The sequence below is a fragment of the Acartia tonsa genome, chromosome 1 (assembly GCF_053477335.1).
Source record: "Acartia tonsa isolate MP-2025a chromosome 1, ASM5347733v1, whole genome shotgun sequence".
In the NCBI taxonomy this organism is placed as follows: Eukaryota; Metazoa; Arthropoda; class Copepoda; order Calanoida; family Acartiidae; genus Acartia; species Acartia tonsa.
In genome coordinates, this window is record NC_137260.1 from 37,986,672 (window position 1) to 38,007,524 (window position 20,853).

The 20,853-nt window shown below is 30.7% G+C and overlaps 1 protein-coding gene across 4 annotated transcripts in view; it reads left to right on the forward strand.

Moving 5' to 3' along the window:
* bma (SCY1-like protein bma) overlaps nucleotides 1–11,983 on the forward strand; it is a 63,451-nt gene extending 51,468 nt beyond the window's left edge. Inside the window, exons 23-30 of one of the 4 annotated variants that reach the window (XM_080160398.1) lie at nucleotides 661–703; nucleotides 1,731–1,805; nucleotides 3,610–3,734; nucleotides 4,613–4,714; nucleotides 5,056–5,131; nucleotides 6,915–7,021; nucleotides 7,242–7,386; nucleotides 11,081–11,983. In XM_080160398.1, the coding sequence (XP_080016524.1) occupies nucleotides 661–703; nucleotides 1,731–1,805; nucleotides 3,610–3,734; nucleotides 4,613–4,714; nucleotides 5,056–5,131; nucleotides 6,915–7,021; nucleotides 7,242–7,386; nucleotides 11,081–11,104 (697 nt within the window). In that variant the 3' untranslated portion in view covers nucleotides 11,105–11,983. Of the gene's footprint in view, nucleotides 1–660; nucleotides 704–1,730; nucleotides 1,806–3,609; nucleotides 3,735–4,612; nucleotides 4,715–5,055; nucleotides 5,132–6,914; nucleotides 7,022–7,241; nucleotides 7,622–11,080 lie in introns of those variants that run through there. The other 3 variants (XM_080160378.1, XM_080160386.1, XM_080160391.1) reach the window with 3 other exon arrangements.
* The last annotated feature ends 8,870 nt before the right edge of the window (nucleotides 11,984–20,853 follow it).

Below are 20,853 nucleotides of genomic sequence, written 5' to 3' on the forward strand. Positions count from 1 at the left end.
TAAAGGGTGTTAAAAAAAACGGTCGCTTCACTCTTTTCAATATAAACCCTACAGTTTTTGTCAAAAACTAACAAAAAATGACCCAAATCATGTCCAAGCAATGACAATTAGAAACCATTATTGATTTTGATTTTTACTTACATCTCCTGAGCACTACAGCTCAAGTCCTAGCACTTGTGGAGAATTTTTCCTTACATGGAGATTAAAAATCAACAAATCGTCTTAAATACTATAAATTGTATAGATAGACCCCATAATGTTCAGAGTTTATGATGGGGCATGTAAAGACCTTTCTATAGACGACTTAACCAGATTTTCTAACTCAATCCTTGTCAATTTGGCATAAAAAAAAAAATTCTCCACAAGGGCTAGGAATCGAGCTGTAGTGCTCAGGAAAGGTGAGTATCAATCAAAATTCAATAGTTTTTTCTCATTGTCATTGCTTGGACATGAATTGGGTCATTTTTTGTTAGTTTTTGACCAAAACTGTAGGGTTTATATTGAAAAGAGTGAAGCGATCGGTTTTTTTTAACATCCTTTAACATAACTTAAAGTAATAAACAAAGGAACGAAAAACTAACTCCTTCTCCCATAATTATTGATTTATTTACAAAAATAAGAAGGTTGGGTTAACATTGCTCAGCATCATTATTTGTTTAGGCACCAAAGAAATAAATTGAAAATGGACGGAGATCTCCCAAAGGTAAAATTTAGTTTGAAAACTTACAGACAAAATCAAAATTATTTGCCAAAGTTTGGCAAAATCTAAGTACAATTAAAGTTGATTCAAGAAATTGTTTTTTAGTTGTTGTTTTTAGACAATTACCTCTGACTAGAACTGGATGCCTTAAAATGCATTTCTAAAGTTCATTTTTGATTTAATTAGAATAAGCGAATGTTAAGTGAGCATCGCAGAGATATTCACTACGAGAGAGTTGTTGAAATATAGTTGAGAGGGATTCTATGGTTCAATAGTTTGATCACGGGATTTCATCTGTTTTTCTCATTTACTTTTAATGATGTAAATTGTCATTTGTTTTGTGTATCATGTTACAATCTATCAGAGTTAGGAGGATGGGAAATTTTGTTTAGTGCTAAACAAATTATATAATAACTTGTAGATTTGTGACTTTTTTTATTAAAGCTAGGACAATATTGTCCATAAAAAGAGCTGCAAAAAAAAATAACATCTTTGATTATAACCAAATGATATATAAATTACTAAGTACGGTTAGTGTTATCTCTTACCCAACTTTATTTGTACTTCATTTTTATATATCAACAACTTTTTAATTAAAAATATTCGAATGCAATTCAAAACTACATTTATTGCTTCTTAATAACAATCAGAGCGAACATATAGTATAAAGATCTTTTATTGCAGCTTTTATGATCATCAAAAAAGTTGAACGAGTATATTAATTTTCGCTTCTGGAGACAACTGTAAATAAACCATACTAGAGTTATAATAGTTATTTATCGCATCGTATTACAGACAGCCTTTCACGGATATTAAAATGCACAATTTGCACAATTTTTTATTAGACCCGAGAGGCCGAAGGACAAGGCTACCAAAACTAGTATTAATTCTACGATTCTTGTTATGATATTTTAGTGGAAAATTGTCTATAATACGATGCTATACATAATTTTTCAGTATGACTGAGAACTGATCCAGCAGATATTTTTTCTGTTTCGAAGGCATACTGGAAATAATTTTGTTTATTTAGTCATCAGAGAGGCAAGACAGAATATCAGATATATCAATTCCAAATCTTGTAATTAGAAGGCCAAGTGTTGTTCAGGTATTATATAAACTTTACACACTTTTTTTTATCCCTTTTTATCAATATTTCTGTGAATTTTTAAAACAGCACAAATTCTCTCTTCTCCTTTGCTTCTCATTATGAAACAATCTATCTCTACTTTTTGCCAGGGAGTAAGGGAGGGGACAATGGGCAATTAATTCAATTTAAGAGGGTTCGCTGAAAAGCAATGAAAACCAGATTTATCAAGAAAATTTTACCAAAATTGTAAAGGGATCACGGTAACCTAATTTAGAACAAAATTAGTTCTAAGAAAAAAATCATTTACTTGAAAATTAAATTCAAGCGGTTCTTGGATTTTTTAATACATAAATATCACAGTAGAGTTTCTATACATGAAAAGACATTTTCTTGGGAAAAAATATTTGTTAAAACCAGCGATAAATAACAAACTTTTCTGTCTGCATATTCAAAACTAGCTCAGCTAGTTAGCGGGGCATTGATGCGCAAGTCCCCAAAATCAGTAAGAATCTGCTGTATTCGTGTACATTCCCTTTAAGCCAGTCCCCAAAGTCTGAGACTCCTTAAAAATTGAATATTCGATCCATTGTCCCCTCCCTTACTCCCTGACTTTTTGCGATTATGAAAAACTATGTTGATATGATGAGCGGAAGTGAATTTACACATTTATAATCAGGAATATGGAAAATAATTTCCAGTGTGGCTTTGAAACCGATTAATATCCACTAGATTTGAACCGGTTCTCAACTATACTGAAAAATCATGTACAGCATCGTATTAAAAACAATTTCCACGAATATCAAAATAAACATCATTAAATTAATACCAGTTTTGTTAGCCCTGACCTTTTTTCCCCTCGGGACCAATAAAACTGGTTTTAATATTTTAATATTTCATTTCAATATCCGCAGAGAACTGTCTATAATGTGATAAATAACCATTCTTTCCAAGATTCTAATTGTTTAAAATAGCAGATATTTTGTGAATTATTGATATATCTAAATAATTTTGAGGGGTTGTTGTATATAATTTAGACAAACTATTTTAATTATAGAAAGAACCAATAAAACATTGTCTTATCCCTGTAAAATCAGATTATTTACTAACAATAACAATACATGATTTAAATCAATTAAATTTGCTCTAATTAAAACTTGTTTTGTCCATATACTTGAAAATATATAAATTATTGGAAATCCAATAAAAATATAATTGCACTATCTATCTATCTATTTTCTATTGACAAATTATCATTATATTACAAGTGTTTGACATATTTACATTAATAAATGTCAAATTATTGCATAACAAATATTTTTTTACTTTTTATGTAAAACTATAAAAATATAATAATAATTTTTTTAGAATAGTAATTGAAGAACTTACCAGTTTTTCTTAGGGATCCGAAGGACAAAGCACAAATTGTGTTAAAATTATGTCAAAAATGATCCATGTGACGTAATAATAATGAGGGATTATCCATCACTTTTTTAGGGGATTGCTTTCCCACTTCTCCTCTCATCTCCCTATTTTATTACGTCACATGGATCATTTTTGACACAATTTTAAGACAATTTGGGCTTTGTCATCTAAAAGTATAATACAAATGCATATGAATTGATGTAAATCCCTAATAATGATACACAAAATTATCCCTCCTGTAGATTACAATTAGTAGTTGAAACGTTTAGACACTCAACTTAATGAATCAACCTATCAAAATTTAATAAAAGTCCCGAATGTTGATAACTTTGGAGACTACTGTAAAAAAAAGCCAAATGTCGTCTCTCTCCATGAGTTTATCTATACCTTTTTTCTGTAGGGGACCATGTTAAACCATGCGGGACCACTGCACCGTTTGTCAGCAATAACCTCGAATACATCAAGTGGGGAGAGCTCCCCTGAAAATAGTAATTATCTCAGAGTGTCGGCACTGTTTGGAAACAGGTAAGTCATACTATACAATTAACTGTAAGTTCACTTATTATCAAAATAGAGAAGCATTTCTATAATAAGGGTCTGTACGTCCGTCCATACTCTGTCCTTATTTTGTATTTGGGAAATCAGCTTATAACTTCGAAAATATAAACACAGCCTACAAAAGAACAGGCAGCAATTTACTATTCCTGGCAATTTTTTAGCAGACGAAAAGGGTATCCACCATTTAAGGCAGATAGTTGACTGGATTATACAATACATTATACATTTATTTGTGAAACTATCTAATAAACGTTTAAAATGTTTTCCAGTGAAAAATTTCTTAATTATCTTCTTTTTTCATAAAACAATAAATCTTTAAAAATTCAAATTTAAAAATGATGATCCTATTCAACTAATACATTTTGATTAACTCAACTTTCTTTTAATAATGAACAGACAAAAAAAATCAATTGTTTCTAAACAAAAGAAATAAATTCTATTGAAATATTTAAAGTAAAACTTTATCTTTTTTTCTAAAAACTTTCCACAAAAAAATCAATTTGTACAAAATCGTTCCAGAGGTAGAATATTTTTCATAAAGAAATAGATTCCAATTAAAAGATCAACTAATATCTATTGTAAGTTAGATCTGTATACTTTAAGTGCTCGGCAGCCACGCCTCAGTCGCTCATAAGCCTCAAATTTAAAGCCACTTGTGTGCCAAATTTTTTTTCTGAAAATTATGGATTGTCTGTTTAAGTAAAGGTTTAGACAATAGACATCCAGGTGAATTCTAAAGTTATAATATGACGATATCACTGAAGCTTACACGCGGCTGCCAAGCCCTGATAATTTTCTTTGTTTTTACATTTCCCATTTCCATTAAATATGATTTTATTTTGTAGACGCTGGAGTGAGAATACAATAACTATAGGAAATAGATCTCCCCTTTCTTCTGTATCATCACCTGGAAGTGCCCCAGGATCCCCTGTGGGGCTACCTAACAGGTAAAACTTCTCTGCCAATAGGATCTTATTCTTTACATGGAATTGTCCCTGGATCTCATGTGAGGATCATCAACAGGTGAATAAAAAAAAGTATCATCACCCGGAAGTTCCCCAAGAGATCCCCTGTGGGGCTACCTAACAGGTAAATCTTCCCCCTTTGTTGCCCTTGATCTTTTGTAGGGGTTTCTAACAAGTAAATACATAATAGATTAAGGTCAACATATCCTTGTATCTTTTTCTGTACCTTCTTAATTCACGTTGTATATGTAAAAAAATCCACATAAAAATCAATAACCGGGATGTTCTGACATACTATAGTTTTTAAACATGTTTTCTTACAGACGGCATAGCAGTGTGACACAGAGGCGGCGCAGCTCATCAAATCTTCTTGTTCACTCGACAACTGTTACGTCATCGGTAACATTTAGATAGATAGATTGTCATCTATATAGAATGTTAGTTACATATTAACAAATAGATTGGTATATAAAAGAGAAAGGGGATGTCTGGTAAACAAACATTTTATATTCTTTTGGTGCAATAACTCTTAACCTACCCTCCGTCCAAATAGCCTTAAACCTGCCCAAGATCAATATTAATTTCTAAGTAGAGTAATAAGCTTAATTTTTGTAATAGATAGGACATATTAACATAGACACATATATGAAAAAAAAGATATATTGAAGGTGTGCGAGAAGAAAATTACTTTTATCTTTTTAATAAAATGAAGATTTATCCTCTTTGTGTAAAATGTTATAGAGCTCTGGAGAAAATAAAGATTAAATGTTCCACGTAAAAACTTTTTTTTTCAATTTTCCATTTATTTGAAAGTTACTGTTTTCTTTAGGAACTTTAAATATATTGTAGAAATCATGAAAAAAATGATTAATTTTTGACGCGCGCAACATAATAGGTTTATGTGGACATTATGTTATTAATAATAAGTGATCACAGCTGCCATAATATCGACACAAAACATGATTTACTTTTTAGTTATGGCAATCCGTCGAAATTTTGGGCCGGATTCCGGATTCTTATTTTTGGCGGATTCCGGATTCGGATTCCGGATTCTAGCAATATTTTAAAAGGATTTTTAATTTTTTTTTTTAAATTAAGTGCTACATATGTCCTAAAAATCAATGTTCTTGGTGTTCTCTATAATTCACTTCCAAGAATCGAACCAGATTTTAAAAGATATTATATATAATGATAAAAAATCTTTGCCTTCAAAGAGGAGGAGTTGAAAGTAAAAACTCAAGACGCTAATTTTAGCCTACCAAATAAGAATCCAGAATTCGCTATTAAAAAAACGGATTCCGGATTCAGATTCCAAAATTGGCCGAAAATTGGGCGGATTCCGGATTCCGGATTGCCAACCCTAACTTTTATTCTAATGACATAATAATTACACATTTATTGACTGGGTATGTTAGATGTTTGAATAATGGGCCAAATTAATGAAGAAGGATTTACCCAACTTTTTACTTTTTTTTTCACTCAACTTAGGAATAAAAAAGATGACACTATATTTACATAAGACAGTATTTTAACTTTAACTACACTTCTTTGCAAAAAGTTTGTCTTTCTTTATTCAGTTTTTCTTGTGATATTCATTCGATTTTAATATTTTGTAAAAAATACTGTTTTCATTGGAATGAAGGATTTTTAATTCCTGTTTATTTGCTAAGTACATCTTGCATCTTAGGGCTTCTAACTAAACATTCATTTTTTAAAGCGAAGCTTTTCTATTATTAGGGGATGTCCGTAAGTCTATAATGGATAGCTCTTATAGTTAATTTAGGCATGTTATAATTTTCCTGACGATGATTCCTGTAACAGTTAGGTACGATTTAGAAAGCATCTCTATGATCGTTACCAGAAAGTCATTTCAAGCTTTTTTGATAAAAAAATTTACACAGTATAATCCTGTTCACTTTTGAAATATTGTTACCTAGGACAACAAGATATTTTAAGTGAGCGAAGCATCTCTATTATGAATCCTAAAAATGTAATATGTCATTAAACTGTATCCTGTATTCAATCAATTTTGCCTCACACTTAAATTATATGATACAAGTTTGTTTCGACTATATTCCATAAGTGTTAATGCTCGTTTGTCCCACCGTCTGATTTCAGAGCTTCGCTTTTATAGATGTTGTCATCCTTATTGATCTATATTTTCATCTATCCATCTATCTAGCTGGGAGGAAGTGTGCCGAGCTCGCTGGGATACACAAGTCCGCTGAGTAGCAGACGAAGTAGCCGGGTTGGAAGGACAGGGTCGTCGTCAAGCTTGATGGGAGGCAGGTACTATTAGTATCTTAAATATTTTAAGCAAAGCAAATATTTTAATTTTTTTTTTCTCAGGCACACAGGGAAAAGTGATTTGGAGATAAATTATTATTTGACACAAAAAAAGTATAACATCACCTATGCAATAAATATACTTTGAATTAATATTATTTTTGTTTTTCTAATTTGACATGAGCCTAGTCAGTGTGAGAAACAGTGATCTCAAAATGTTTAGGAAGCAGTCTGTACACGGAATGGCGGAATGTACTAACTCGTCCCCGCCGTGGAGTAATTGTTACGCCGGGGCTGGTGGGCCACCCGGGAGTGGCGGGACCAACTCTGTCACACCCTCTCTACTCCAGCAGATCGGGAACAATGTTGTGAGTGCCGCGAATGCTTTTACACCATATAGAAAGGCTTTTATTAACACTTCTCCTAATAACCTTTGCGCTAACTCTTTCCCCTTTAATTAGTTTGAGCAGTTTGCGCATTTTCTTTCCTTTTAATTAGTTTGTGAAGTCAATATATTTAACGACACAACAATTAAACAAAAGAAAATAAGTTTTTGAATTAGAAGTTGGCTGCAAAAAGGCCTAACCACTATCCTTTACTAAGTTTCTTTAACAGTCTTTTTTTAAAATTATACTAGTTATTTCTCGCATCGTATTATAAACAGCTTTCTGCGGATATAAATTGTACAATCATAAGATTAAAACCATTTTTTAGTCTGGGCAGTTTTTATTCAAGGGCTGAGTCAAAAACTTGTTTTAATCTTATGATTTTACATTTTTTTCGTAAAAAAAGCTTTTAATACGATGCTAGACACAATTTTTGTTTGTATGGATGAGAACCGGTTCTAATCCACCGGATATTAATCGGTTTCGAATGAATATGAGAAATAACTCTCAAGAACTTATTTTCTTCTGTTAAAAAGCAATAAAGGAATTCTAAGTTTTTTTGTTTTAAAAATTACTTTTTAACTCCCTTATTTTAAAATGTTGTCACTAAAAAAAGATAATTAAAAAACTTGGTACTCCTTTATGAAAAAAAATATTATGGAATGCTAATAAGATTTAATTAAGAAAATTGTTGACATTTTCTCATTATTTTGCATTTTTTAAACAAAATAGAAATTATTTCCTTTTAAGATGATAAAAAAAGAGATCATCTAAGTTGACTGGTTATTCCTTTTTTAATTAATTTCTTTAGTAAAGATTTTTTATCAGTATATTATTTCTCCTCTTACGTCTCTGAGATGGGTTTTCATAAAGTTATTGATTGATTTAAGCGCAGACAACAGGAAGAAATGCCTCGTAGGATTTAAACAGAGTATACAACTTAGGAAATCAAAATTTTGAAATAATTATTTTAGCCATTTGTATAGTGTCTAATAAAGCTCTAAAAAGATGCATTATTTAATATACAGCAAAAAACGATTTAACATTATTTATTTTTCTTCTATAAAAGCCATACCAACAAAAGCGAAATAATTAAATAAATTTCTTTCTGTTATCTGCGCTTAAATCAATCAATAACCTTATGAAAACCCATCTCTGGACAGGCATTATAAAAGGAAGAGATATATCATAAGATTGATAACAATTATATCGAAATAAAAAGTTTTGATTTAATAGAACAATGTCAACAATTGTATTACCTGTTACACAAAACATATATTCTTTCTTTCTATCATTGCCTGTTGTTATACTCATTTTCTTATCTAGATTCTCTAATTTTATGACCAAAAAATTCTAATATAACAATTTTTAATAAAATTTAGCGACTAAGAATAATCTTAAATTATTTCAAAACGGTAATATTTATTTTCAAGTTGCTAATTAACTTCTAGCCGAAGAATGAAACTATAATAATTAATAGTAGCTTTTTTATTGGCTTCTACTCTTTTAAAGCCGCAACAAATAAAAAAGACTTAATCCTGCTTAAAGGTTAGCAGTCTGAAAGCAGCTGCAGCTTTAAAAATACATAACAGAATTAAGTTTGGTCAAATTTTTAGAGAATCTTCTTTATTAACCTTTAAATAGTTTAGTCCTGTAGAACATAATTAATCAATAGTATTTTAAACAATAGAGAACAAAAAATATCTTTTGACATAATCAACAAAACATAATTTAAAAACATTTTATTACAAATTTAGGAAAGATTTTTGTATATTAAAAAAGGATTAGTCAAAATATTTTAATATTGAGATGGACAAATAAACAAATTTTGCAAAAAACAGTTTTCATTTTATTTTGAAAGAATACCTTTAGAAAACATTTTTATTAAAAACTGAAACATTTTACCTTTATGAGTTGATTATGTCCCTAGATAATTCTCTTGAAAATAGTTCTTCTCTTTGAAAATAGTAATCAATGATATATCTTCTTCCTCCTACATTTGTTTTCAATTTTAAAGTTTATGATAATTACATCAAAATTAAAATTTGAGGCTTATTTGCGGCTGATGCGCAACAGCCAAGCACTAGTATTATTCATTGATCATCTTTTAAAAGAGAAGGGATTTTTTTTCAACAACTTAACTTTTTAAATGCACATATATAAAGTAGATATATTTATTAGATGTACTTTTATCATAAATATTTTTCATTCACTTTTTCTTTATGCAACAGTGCACAAATCTATATTTATACAATATCAGATTATTTTAATAAGATTTATTCATGCTAAAGAGAAAGTATCAATTGTCAAGGGAGGGTTGATTACTAAAAAGATATCATCTTCAAGTTAAAAAGGACTTTCTATAAAAAGAGAAAGAAAGAAAAAGAAAGAGAGAGGAAGAAAAAGAAAAAAAGAGAGAGATAGTGCTGTCGCTCATGGATTTATATTAATGCCATAAATGAAGCTTTTTGTCCTGTCGATCCTTTAGTCTCGGCAGCCGCGGATCAGCTGTGAATAACCCTCAAATCTGAACCCGTTTGGATTCTTCAAATCATTTGTTGAAAAAGGGTATTGTCCTATTTTGATTAGGTTTACACTTTCAGCTTAATTTTTAATTTTTAAAATGTTGATTTCTTTTAGACTTACAGCCGGCTGACGCGCGGCTGCCGAGCCCTGAATGATACCTTGAATAACGAGATTACTACAATAATGACCCTCTCTTTACCTAAGATATATCTACTTTAACATTTAAATGCTTGCTGCTTCACACATAAAAAAAATAATATTTTTATTAAAAATTTATTAACACTTTTGATCAAAAAATTAAACACTATGAAACACTTGTAGTTTAAAAATAAATCAATTAAAATAAAAATGTTTTAAAAGCATGGAGTTCAGTTATATAAAATTTTATTTACTCATTATCTAATAAATACATATTTAGCTAAATTTCTAAATAGCCTTATAAATTAAAGGCAAGGATACTTTATAACACACTTAAGTCCGCTTATCACCAAGATATTTTTTTTTTAGATTCACTTTTTGAATTTTTACAATAATTTATTTGATTAAATTGAAATAAATAAAATCAGAGTCTTTTTACCCAACCTTCAATTTTTGAAATCAAATAATTCATTTTTTTCTGTCCGTTTTTGCCTTTTTTGTTTGTTTGGTGCTTCTCTTGAACATTAATCTTTTCTTCGCTTGTTTGCACAGTTTTGTCCTTGTTATAGTTATTTATTATTGTATTTGGATTTATTCTAAACTGCACCAATAGCCTCACCTTAAAAATTGTTAGTTTTTATTATGATTGGGGACAGAACTTGAAGTAGATTGAAAGAATATGATCATGTTATCAATTAATGTTCTTTGGACTTAAAGAAAGCATTTGATGACGGACGAAGCTAAATTCTTTAAATCAACTTCACAGAATAATTCTTTCGAATTTGAGAAAGAGTTAGTCTGGTTTTAGATCTTGTTTGGTAGATTTCTCTATTTTGCTTCCAGTAGTTTTTATATAAATCAAAACTAAGTGAACCGAATTAACATTTTGGAGTTAAATTTGCATAGGATTAGTTTCAGTACATCATAATAGAGGTAAGATTAATTTATTTTTGTATATCATATATCAAGTAAAATGTACGCAAATGTTTTATCACATTATTTTACTTTTCAGTGCAGCCTTCTCAACAGAAATTAAAGATGCAGTCCTTGGTTCAACATTTGAGAACAAACGATACTTTTTTTTATCAAAATTGCCTATGTTAAACTTTAACATGATATGAAAACAAATGAAAATTAAAACTTAAAATACCATTTACAAAATTGTTTGTTTGATTTGAAATTTTCAAACCTGTATGAATGTATCTTGATAATTGTTCATAACATGGAATTTCGTAGGTAGATAAAACACCCAATTTTGTTATTATGTTTCTATATAATATTCAAAACAAAGGATTACAAAATACACACATTCATTGTTCAATTTTATTTTTTATGTATTTCTTTTTATAAATGTAATAAATAGAATGTACGGCCCCTTTTATTATTGATTTTTAAATAACTTTTTTTAAAAATATCTGCTTAACATTTTTCATTAGACACTATACGCTGTTTCATTATAACATGAATACGTATTAAAACAAAGCAATAGCAAGCAATAGTGACTTAGAATGACGGACACAGCTAATTGAAGAGTAGATGTTTATTGTTAAATGGTCTTGCCACAGAGATGACTCTGATCCTGAGTGGCCTAATCCATACAGGGCTCTCTTATCCCATACTCATCCTAACCTAAGTGAGAATAAAAAATACGATATTAAAATGGTCTTAGGGAAACATTGTTACCTTTACATAATTTTAAGTAAACACCTTTTCCTTTTAGCTTTAAAGGACAAACGGACATACAAAGTGGTTTATAGTCGTATGTAACAAAAAATGAATTTTCAATTATGCTTTGCATTATCAAAAGTTTTGATCAAAAATATAATGATAATTGCCTTATTTACGTATTGTCAATACAGATTATAAATAAAGATTAAAAATTAAATGAATAAATGTACTATTATGTAATATAAAATAATCTTTTTTTCGTTCATTAAAAATTTATTTGATTTTTGGCATTATATAAAAAAATCATAAAAGAAACGAAACGAAATATCACAAAATTATCTTTAAAAATGTTAATACATGTAATACATTTACTTATTTTGCGTTTAAAGGTAATTTTATTTTTTAACTGAAAGGTGGTACCCAGCGAATCTTTTTAAAAAAGGGAGCATGCTATGTTGTTCGATATCTCAAATGGTAGCTTATGAATTACCACCTAATTTTTTTGCGATAAACGTTGGAAAATCGTCCTCTCAAGCAAAAGGTAGCATGTGAGTTCGCCATCGATATCGTAGCAGAGTATGGGGCGAAGTAGCACAATAGTAGCAAAAATTAAAAGAGCAAGAGAGAGAAACATATCTTACACGAAATATCTTGCTAGTATGATGAGATACCAAGAAAGTTTATCTGGTATACGACGACAGGCACCCAGTAGAACGAAAATGTTAAGTTTTAAAAGTATATGGAGAAAAAAACTAAAATACTGCATCTCGGATAAAATAATTTTCGGTTTTAAAGATATCTTATTTCTGTATATTTTAGTAAATAAGTTTTATAAAATATTTCTATAAATTTGTAATATATATAAAGGTGATATAAAACTACAATTTGAAATCTTAGAATTTACAAGATTGCTATTAATTTTCAGGGCTCAGCCGCCACACTGAAATATAAAAATGAAACCCGTTTTGATGCATATAGTTTTCTTTTGAAAAAAAGGGATGGACAGAGTTGGTCAGGTAGACTTCAGTGGATTTTTAGAATTGCAAAAGGTTGATTTCCTTGAGTCTTATAGGCGGCTAATGCGCGACTACCGAGCCCTGTTAACTTTCAATAGACTTCTAAATTTGACAATAAGATATCTTTAATTTTTTTACCGAAGTATTTTCTATAATGTTGGTCTGTCTTTCAAATACGTTTAGGAGGCAACGTTATGCTCTTTTTTAGGGGAGGAGGGCGAAGGGTTAGATTTTCAAATCCTTATTTAAAAGTAATAGGATCTCTGTCTATTTGTCTGTTTTTTACCGCTGAACCGATATGGTCCTCCTTTACAGTGTAGCTTCTCTTGGGTCCTTATGGGGGATAGGATAGGGTACCACCACAAAGAAAAATCGCCAAAAATAAAAAAAAAGATAAAGTACTGCCAAGCGGATATTTTTGGTAAACAGCTGATCTTAACTTTGATTAAAAAGAAAACATTTTACGTGCCCCTAGAGGCCTCCTAGGGGCGTATCCGCTAGTATTATATGATTTTCTTATATAACGTTTAACTATACAAGTTCCTTGCTCAAAATATTAAATTACACCTAAAGAGTACACACTAAATCAAATATTTATAAATTTTTTGGATAAAGTTTTAATGTATTATTTTGTAGTTTTAGTGTTGTTATCACAAAGCAAGTTTTTATTCTGTTATATTTAAAAACAAAGCTTTTCTACATTTAAAATGATTGTTAATTTAGGCACTGTACGAATCATCCTGTCCATTTTTAACATTTTGATTTTTTAGCTATTTTGACACAAACATTAATATAACTTCCATATCATCTTACAAAGCCCAGATGAAAAGTATCAAAAAAATAAAGTAAAAATATTAGCAGAATAACTTACCTCCTAAAATATAACAAGTGTAAAATTCCTTTATTTTTAATTTTTTTTTGAAAGGACCATCTTTTATTTAGGCTTGACAGATTCTTTATAATAAAAATTGATAAAATATTTTTAGGGCTCGGCAATAAATTTTACTAATTTTATGCAACAGCCGGCTACCTTTTTTGAACTAAAGTAGCCTCTCCAAACTGCCATCTTTTTCAAACAAGCAGCATTAGATAGATGAAGGAAGTTAGGACATTAGACTGTTAATTTATTAAAAGATTTGCTACTAAGAGATAGTGTTTAGAATCTTCATTGAGTGGTACTCTATTAAAATTTGCCTGAAGTTTTATTCACATTCTCTTATTTAGTAAGCTTTGGGTACTATTATCATACATATCCTTAATTGGTTGGTTTAAACTAGTAAGGCACAAACTTTTGAACCCAGGGGTGATTTTGAATTTTTTGGGGGGGGATATACAACAATATATTGTTCATTACCCTTCCCTATTGATCCATGAGCAGCCAAGCAAGCCAGCCACACTTTATTAAGATTATTCTGTAAATGTGGGAGTGTACCCCGCCTTTGCCTCAGAGGTTCGCGATCACAAGCTTTGTAGAGAGACAGACTTTTCACCACGACTTGCAGGTCAGCTTTGCTGATCTGCCTATAACTATAACCAACAGTAATTCAGTTTGGATGTTTATTGTGAAAGGGCATCTTAAATGTTAATGGTTTACAACATAATATAATAACACATGGATTAAGGGCACACATATGAGAATAAGAATTACATAGTAAAGGATATCATATTAAATTGGTTGTTAGACAAAGCTGATCCCATCCCTGAGCTAGGGAGGGAGCAGCAGATGTATAACTGATTGAACAAAACCTAATAAATGGAACAGTTACTATACAGAGGCATAATACATTATTTTGATCTATTCACAATGGCTTCTCCTGTAGCTTAAAGGGGAATGAACAGAAAATTAGGGATAGATCTGGGGAAGCGAAGCTATACTACAAGTCAGGTAAAGTAAAGGCGTCCTACATAAACATTATCTTTATTTAATCCACGTACAACAGCCTTCCACTCTCCAACTGAAGGGGTGCCGAGCCCTGATTTTTATTGTAAATAGAAATACAATTTACGTCAATTTTATGACAAAAGCAAGGATACACTTTTTACAGAGAAAAGAAAAAGTAATTTCTTTTATTAATCTTACAAACAATAGCAAATCATATTTCTGAAATTGATGGGGGAAGGGGGTTGGGATTTTATGGATTAGTAAATTATTTTTAAAGTTTTCTTAATTAAATAATTTATTTGTTATCTAAGTTTTCACAAAGGGAGGAAAGAACTGTTGATAATATAATTTTTATTTCCAGTACAGCTTCGAAACAGACTAATATCCGCTGGATTAGAACCGTCTCTCAATCATACTGAAAAACTGTAATGTATCATATTACAGACAATTTAAATTTAATATTAAAATAAAAATTACTATTACCTAGTTGCCTTTTAGCTTAATCGTTCTTGTCTGGTTAGATAAGTCATGAACATTTCAGTAACTAGGTTTTTCTACCAAGATGGGTTGTTAGCCCCTCTTGAACCCCCCGTAGGGGTAATGGGTGGGCTTCGTTTAGACTGTATCCTCTGTGGCGACCTTCAGTATGGCTCTGCACTTCCTTGAACCTCGGGCAGGTATACTTCGTGCAGGAACAACCCTCATACAACGATAAGTTATAGATTAGCTTTAATAGCGCAATAAATAAACAAAGGAAAATATTTTTTTCTATTCGCAATATTTTACAATAACAAACGCAAAAAAAACATTCCACGTAATGTTAAGAATGTACATACACGTGAAATTTTATATTTAAGCTGCATATTAAAAGTTAATTTTTAAACACAGGCTGACAGACACAGGTCCTGTTACTTTTACACAAGGACTAGTGGATACGCCCCTAGAGACCCCCACTTTTGATTTAATTGAAAAAGGAAAAAATAATGGGTTGTGGTGATATTTTTGCCAGGGCTATTTCTCTTAGGATGGTGGTTGAACACTCTCCGAAAATAGTTATAACGTTCACAAGACCTATAAGAAGCTATACTAATCTGCAAGGGAGAACCATATCAGTTTAGAGGTTAGCGAGAACCTTTGATACATACAGACTGACAGACAGATACAGATCCTGTTACTTATATATATGGATAATCTTAAAGATTTTTCATTCTTGTAGGTATTATTTTTGAGAAATCCTTCACAAAAACAAAATATAAAATTACAGGCATAGTCCAATTGCGTAAGAAGTAAATTTACTTGAAACGCTGGCACTAAATTCCCTCTTTTGTTGGCGCATACCTAGGATTAACATGTGAAACATTACACGTCCTCCTTTTTATCCCTCTGAAAGTTGGGAGAGATTAAGAGATGATTTGGAAAACCCAAACCCCTCTTATATACACTTTTATTGTTGTTTCTTTTATTTGAATAAATAACAAATAAGGATGACAACAAACATTAGTAGCGAAGCCTTTGAATGTGAAAATAAGAATTACAAAGTAAATGAAAGCAAAATTGAGAGTATAACAGACACTTATCATCAGACACAAAATTTTTAAATGATTTAAAGGGTAGACGTGCATTGGTCAGCAACATTTTCACCAAAAAAATCTGATCATCGCGAGAATCTTAACCTGGAAATAATCTGCCGTCTATCTAGAATAGTAGATAAGTAAATAATTTTTTTTACAATGTAAATCAAATGGCCGTCAAAGAATTACGGACTGACTGACGGACCAAGTAAATTATATACTGGTTGCTTATTAGTATTGTGTATTTTCTATGTCCATCTTGAATTGCAGCCAAGAAAATCACGTCTCCCCCATATCGTTTCTTACAAACAGGCGGACATTTGTAATTATAAAGTTGCTTCGATACTAAAAATATCTTAAAAGCAGATAAGAAAACAATAACAAATGTGCGTCAGTTTCTTTTTCTTTCATACAAATTTACGTTTATTTTTAAGATTTATTGAAAACGTTTGATATGTACAAATATTATTCGTATGATAACAAAGTTCGCATCTATAAAGTACATACATTAAATTTGACAAAAAGTACACTGATGGATATGAGGACGGGATACACCACGAGATCTTATTCTGGTGCATCTCTGGACCAAATCTTGCTTAATTGCTGAGCATAATTGTATGGTCACGCACCCTTTAGACAACCAACCCTTTGAATGCACGATCTTTGTCTGGAAGTCCTAATTGGTTAATGAGTTGCGCCAGTTATAGGCCAAGGCATGAGCCCTACTCTAACTATTTATTATGCTTACCTGACATAGCATCAGTAGCAACAAACAGTAACTTCTTAGGTTATGACGCGTTGTTGGGCAGAGATTCGAACCTATTACCTATCGGAGCGTATGCGCTATATGTTGCATCTGAATCTTAACTTCAGCGAATCATGGCTATAAACATACATAAAAATGTGTTACGCAACGTACAGTCGCAGGTTACAAAAAGTGCATACTTGACACCAACAAAATTAAAGTAGAAACTGAACCCTATCAAAATTGTGTAGTCGTTCTGTAAACAAAGGAAAGAAGTCATATATTGTCATTAAACTGTTTTTAACCTATTTTTTAATCATAATCAAAAATATACTATGACACCAGTAGAAACAGACTGCAGAGCCCAAATTTGAATTAAGTCCCCAATAAACTTTTTTGGGGGGATTTAAAAATTAATTTTATATGTTGCTGTGATCATTTTGACGGAAGCAAAAGCAACTTTTAGTTTGGGGTTAAATTGTTTCTTACAGAACAATTTTATAGGATTCAGTTTATATCAATACAATAATAAAAAAAACTCTACTCTGTTCGATGGAAATAATTTTTTTTCTAAAACAATCAATTTCAGTAAAAAATTTAACATAATACAATAAAACACATTTGCTAAAGTTAAACAATAAGATTTCTTGTTTCATTTCAATTTTTTATGATTTCCGAAAGAGTGTTTTCACAAAGTGACTTATTTACAATGTAGTTAAATAATTTTTATTTAATTAAAAGGAAAAGAATGAAAACTATACACGTAAAAGATACATAATTTTTAAAAATATTAAAAAAAATAAGTTTGAATAATCTTATTTTATATCATATTTGTATATGTGTCCAAAATAATTTTGTTGTATTGCATAAACATTTGTTGACATCTTGTCATGTTGACATCAAATTTAACCCTTTACAGCCAATTTTTATGTGTTTAAAATAGGTGAACGAACACAAACATGTTAATGTTAATTCATTGGTATATTGTAAAGATTTAACTTTTTAGTGAATTTTTATAGTAAAATCATAAGGCCAAATTTTACTCTATACCAGAATACAATATTTATGAAGCAAAACACTCTAAAAGCTACGAATTTTACTTAAATAAAAAAAAAACCTTTTGCTTTGATCAAAATGACTACGGCAACAGTAAAAATTAATATTTAAATCCCCCCAAAAAAGTTTATTGGGGACTTAATTCAAATTTAGGCTCTGCATTAGATCTTTTCATGAAAATACACTTTTTCGAATTTTAGTCTTCTGCTAACCTAAAAAGTTACTTTAGGAGCCTAGAAATACATGTACAAAATTTCAGCTCTCTATCTCTACTGGCGACCTAGCGCCAGGCATGTAAAATATCAACAGATAACGGTAGCACGGCGGTTTTAACAATATCTCAGCAATGTGCAGGTTTTAAGCTCTTCTGCATATTTCAATTTAAACACATAAGGACAAAGGTATATTATCCAAAAAATCTTTTGTCAAAGTCTACTCTACACCTAGCGCCAGTCAGTTTTCTAAAATCATGCATTTTATACCTGTGAAAATAGAAATCGCCAGCGCTAGGTGTAGAGTAGACTTTGACAAAAGATTTTTGGGATAATATATCTTTGGCCTTATGTGTTTAAATTGAAATATGCAGAACCCCTAAATTCATCTTCCAAGCCATTCTCTGACCATTTTAATTTTTTTATGAAATAACGGTATTTCAAAACTGCCCTTTGAAAAGGCCTAAAAAATATCTTTTTTTGTCACTTTTTTCACTGCTTATAGTTACAACTTATTAAGACATTATGCTCAGTTAAAAAAAATCGGCGCCTCCAGCACCAAAACCTGCAAAAACTGGCAGTTAAACTTCTGTGCCCCTACTTGCCCCCCTCTTCGGCCAACAGTAGTTGTCTCAAGAAGTAAAAGAGATATCAATACACAGAAGGAAAACTTTTTAAATAAAACTGAACTAAGTAACTATTACAGATTTCATTTTGGGACTTTCCTTCTAGGGGCTTGTGGAGCAAAAGACCCCCCAAAACACTAAGAATATGAGTTCTGAGCTTATTTTTAAAGTTATCAACCTGATTTTTTTAAAGAAAACTTTGTAAATAAAACTGAACTCAGTAATCATTACACATTTCGTTTTAGACTTTCCTTTGAGGGGCTTGTGGAGCAAAAGCCCCCCAAAAACTAAAATTATGAGTTCTGGACTTATTTTTAAAGATATCAACCTAATTTTTTTGAGAAAACTTTTTTCACATAACCAAACTCAGCAACCTATACAGATTTCATTTTGGGACTTACCTTCCAGGAGCTAGTGGAGCAAGAGACCCCCAAAACACAAAAAATATGAGTTCTGAGCTTATTTGTAAAGATATCAACTTGATTTTTTTAAAGAAAACTTTTAAAATAAAACTGAACTCAGTAATGTTTACACATTTCATTTTGGGACTTTGCTTTGAGGGGCTAGTGGAACAAAAGACCCCCAAAAACACAAAAAATATGAGTTCTGAGCTGATATATAAAGATATCAACCTGATTTTTTTAAAGAAAACTTTTTTAACATAACCAAACTCAGTAATGTTTACAGATTTCATTTTAGGACTTTCCTTCTAGGGGCTAGTTGGGCAAAAGACCCCCAAAACTAAAAATATGAGTTCTGAGCTTATTTTTAAAGATATCAACCTGATTTTTTTTGAAAACTTTATTAACATAACCAACCTCAGTAACTTTTACAGATTTCATTTTGGGACTTTCCTTCTAGGGGCTAGTGGGTCAAAAAAAACCAACACAATAAAAATATGAGTTCTGAGCTTATTTTTAGAGATATTGAGCAGATTTTTCAATGAAAACTTTTTGAACATAACTGTACTAGGTACCCATTACAGATTTAATTTTGGAACTTTCCTTCTAGGGGCTTGTGGAGCATAATACCCTCCAAAACACTAAAATATGGGGGGTGTCTTTTGCTCCACAACAATCTGTAAACATTACTGAGTTCGGTTATGTTAAAAAAGTTTTCTTTAAAAAAAATCAGGTTGATATTTTTAAATATAAGCTCAGAACTCATATTTTTTGTGTCTTTGAGGGTCTTTTGCTCCACAAGCCCCTCAAAGGAAAGTCCAAAATGAAATGTGTAATGATTACTTAGTTCAATTTTATTTACAGAGTTTTCTTTAAAAATATCATGTTGATATCTTTAAAAAAAAGCTCAGAACTCATATTTTTGTGTTTTGGGGGGTCTTTAGCTACACTAGCCCCTAGAAGGAAAGTCTTAAAATGAAATCTGTAAAGGTTACTGAGTTTGATTGTGTGAAAAAGTTTTCTCAAAAAAAATTAGGTTGGTATTTTAAAAGATAAGTCCAGAACTCATATTTTTAGTTTTTGGGGTCTTATGCCCAACTAGCCACTAGAAGGAAAGTCCTAAAATGAAATCTGTAAACATTACTGATTTTGGTTATGTTAAAAAAGTTTTCTTTAACAAAATCAGGTTGATGTCTTTATATATCAGCTCAGAACTCATATTTTTTGTGTTTTTGGGGGTCTTTTGCTCCAAAAGCCCCTCAAAGAAAAGTCCCAAAATGAAATGTATAAACATTACTGAGTTCAGTTTTATTTAAAAAGTTTTCTTTACAAAAATCAGGTTGATATCTTTAAAAATAAGCTCAGAACTCATATTTTTTGTGTTTTGGGGGGTCTTTTGCACCTGGAAGGAAAGTTCCTAAATAAAATCTGTATAGGTTGCTGAGTTTCGTTATGTGAAAAAAGTTTTCTCAAAAAAAATTAGGTTGATATCTTTAAAAATAAGTCCAGAACTCATATTTTTAGTTTTTGGGGGTCTTTTGCTCCACAAGCCCCTCAAAGGAAAGTCTCAAAATGAAATCTGTAAATGTTACTGAGTTCCATTATGTT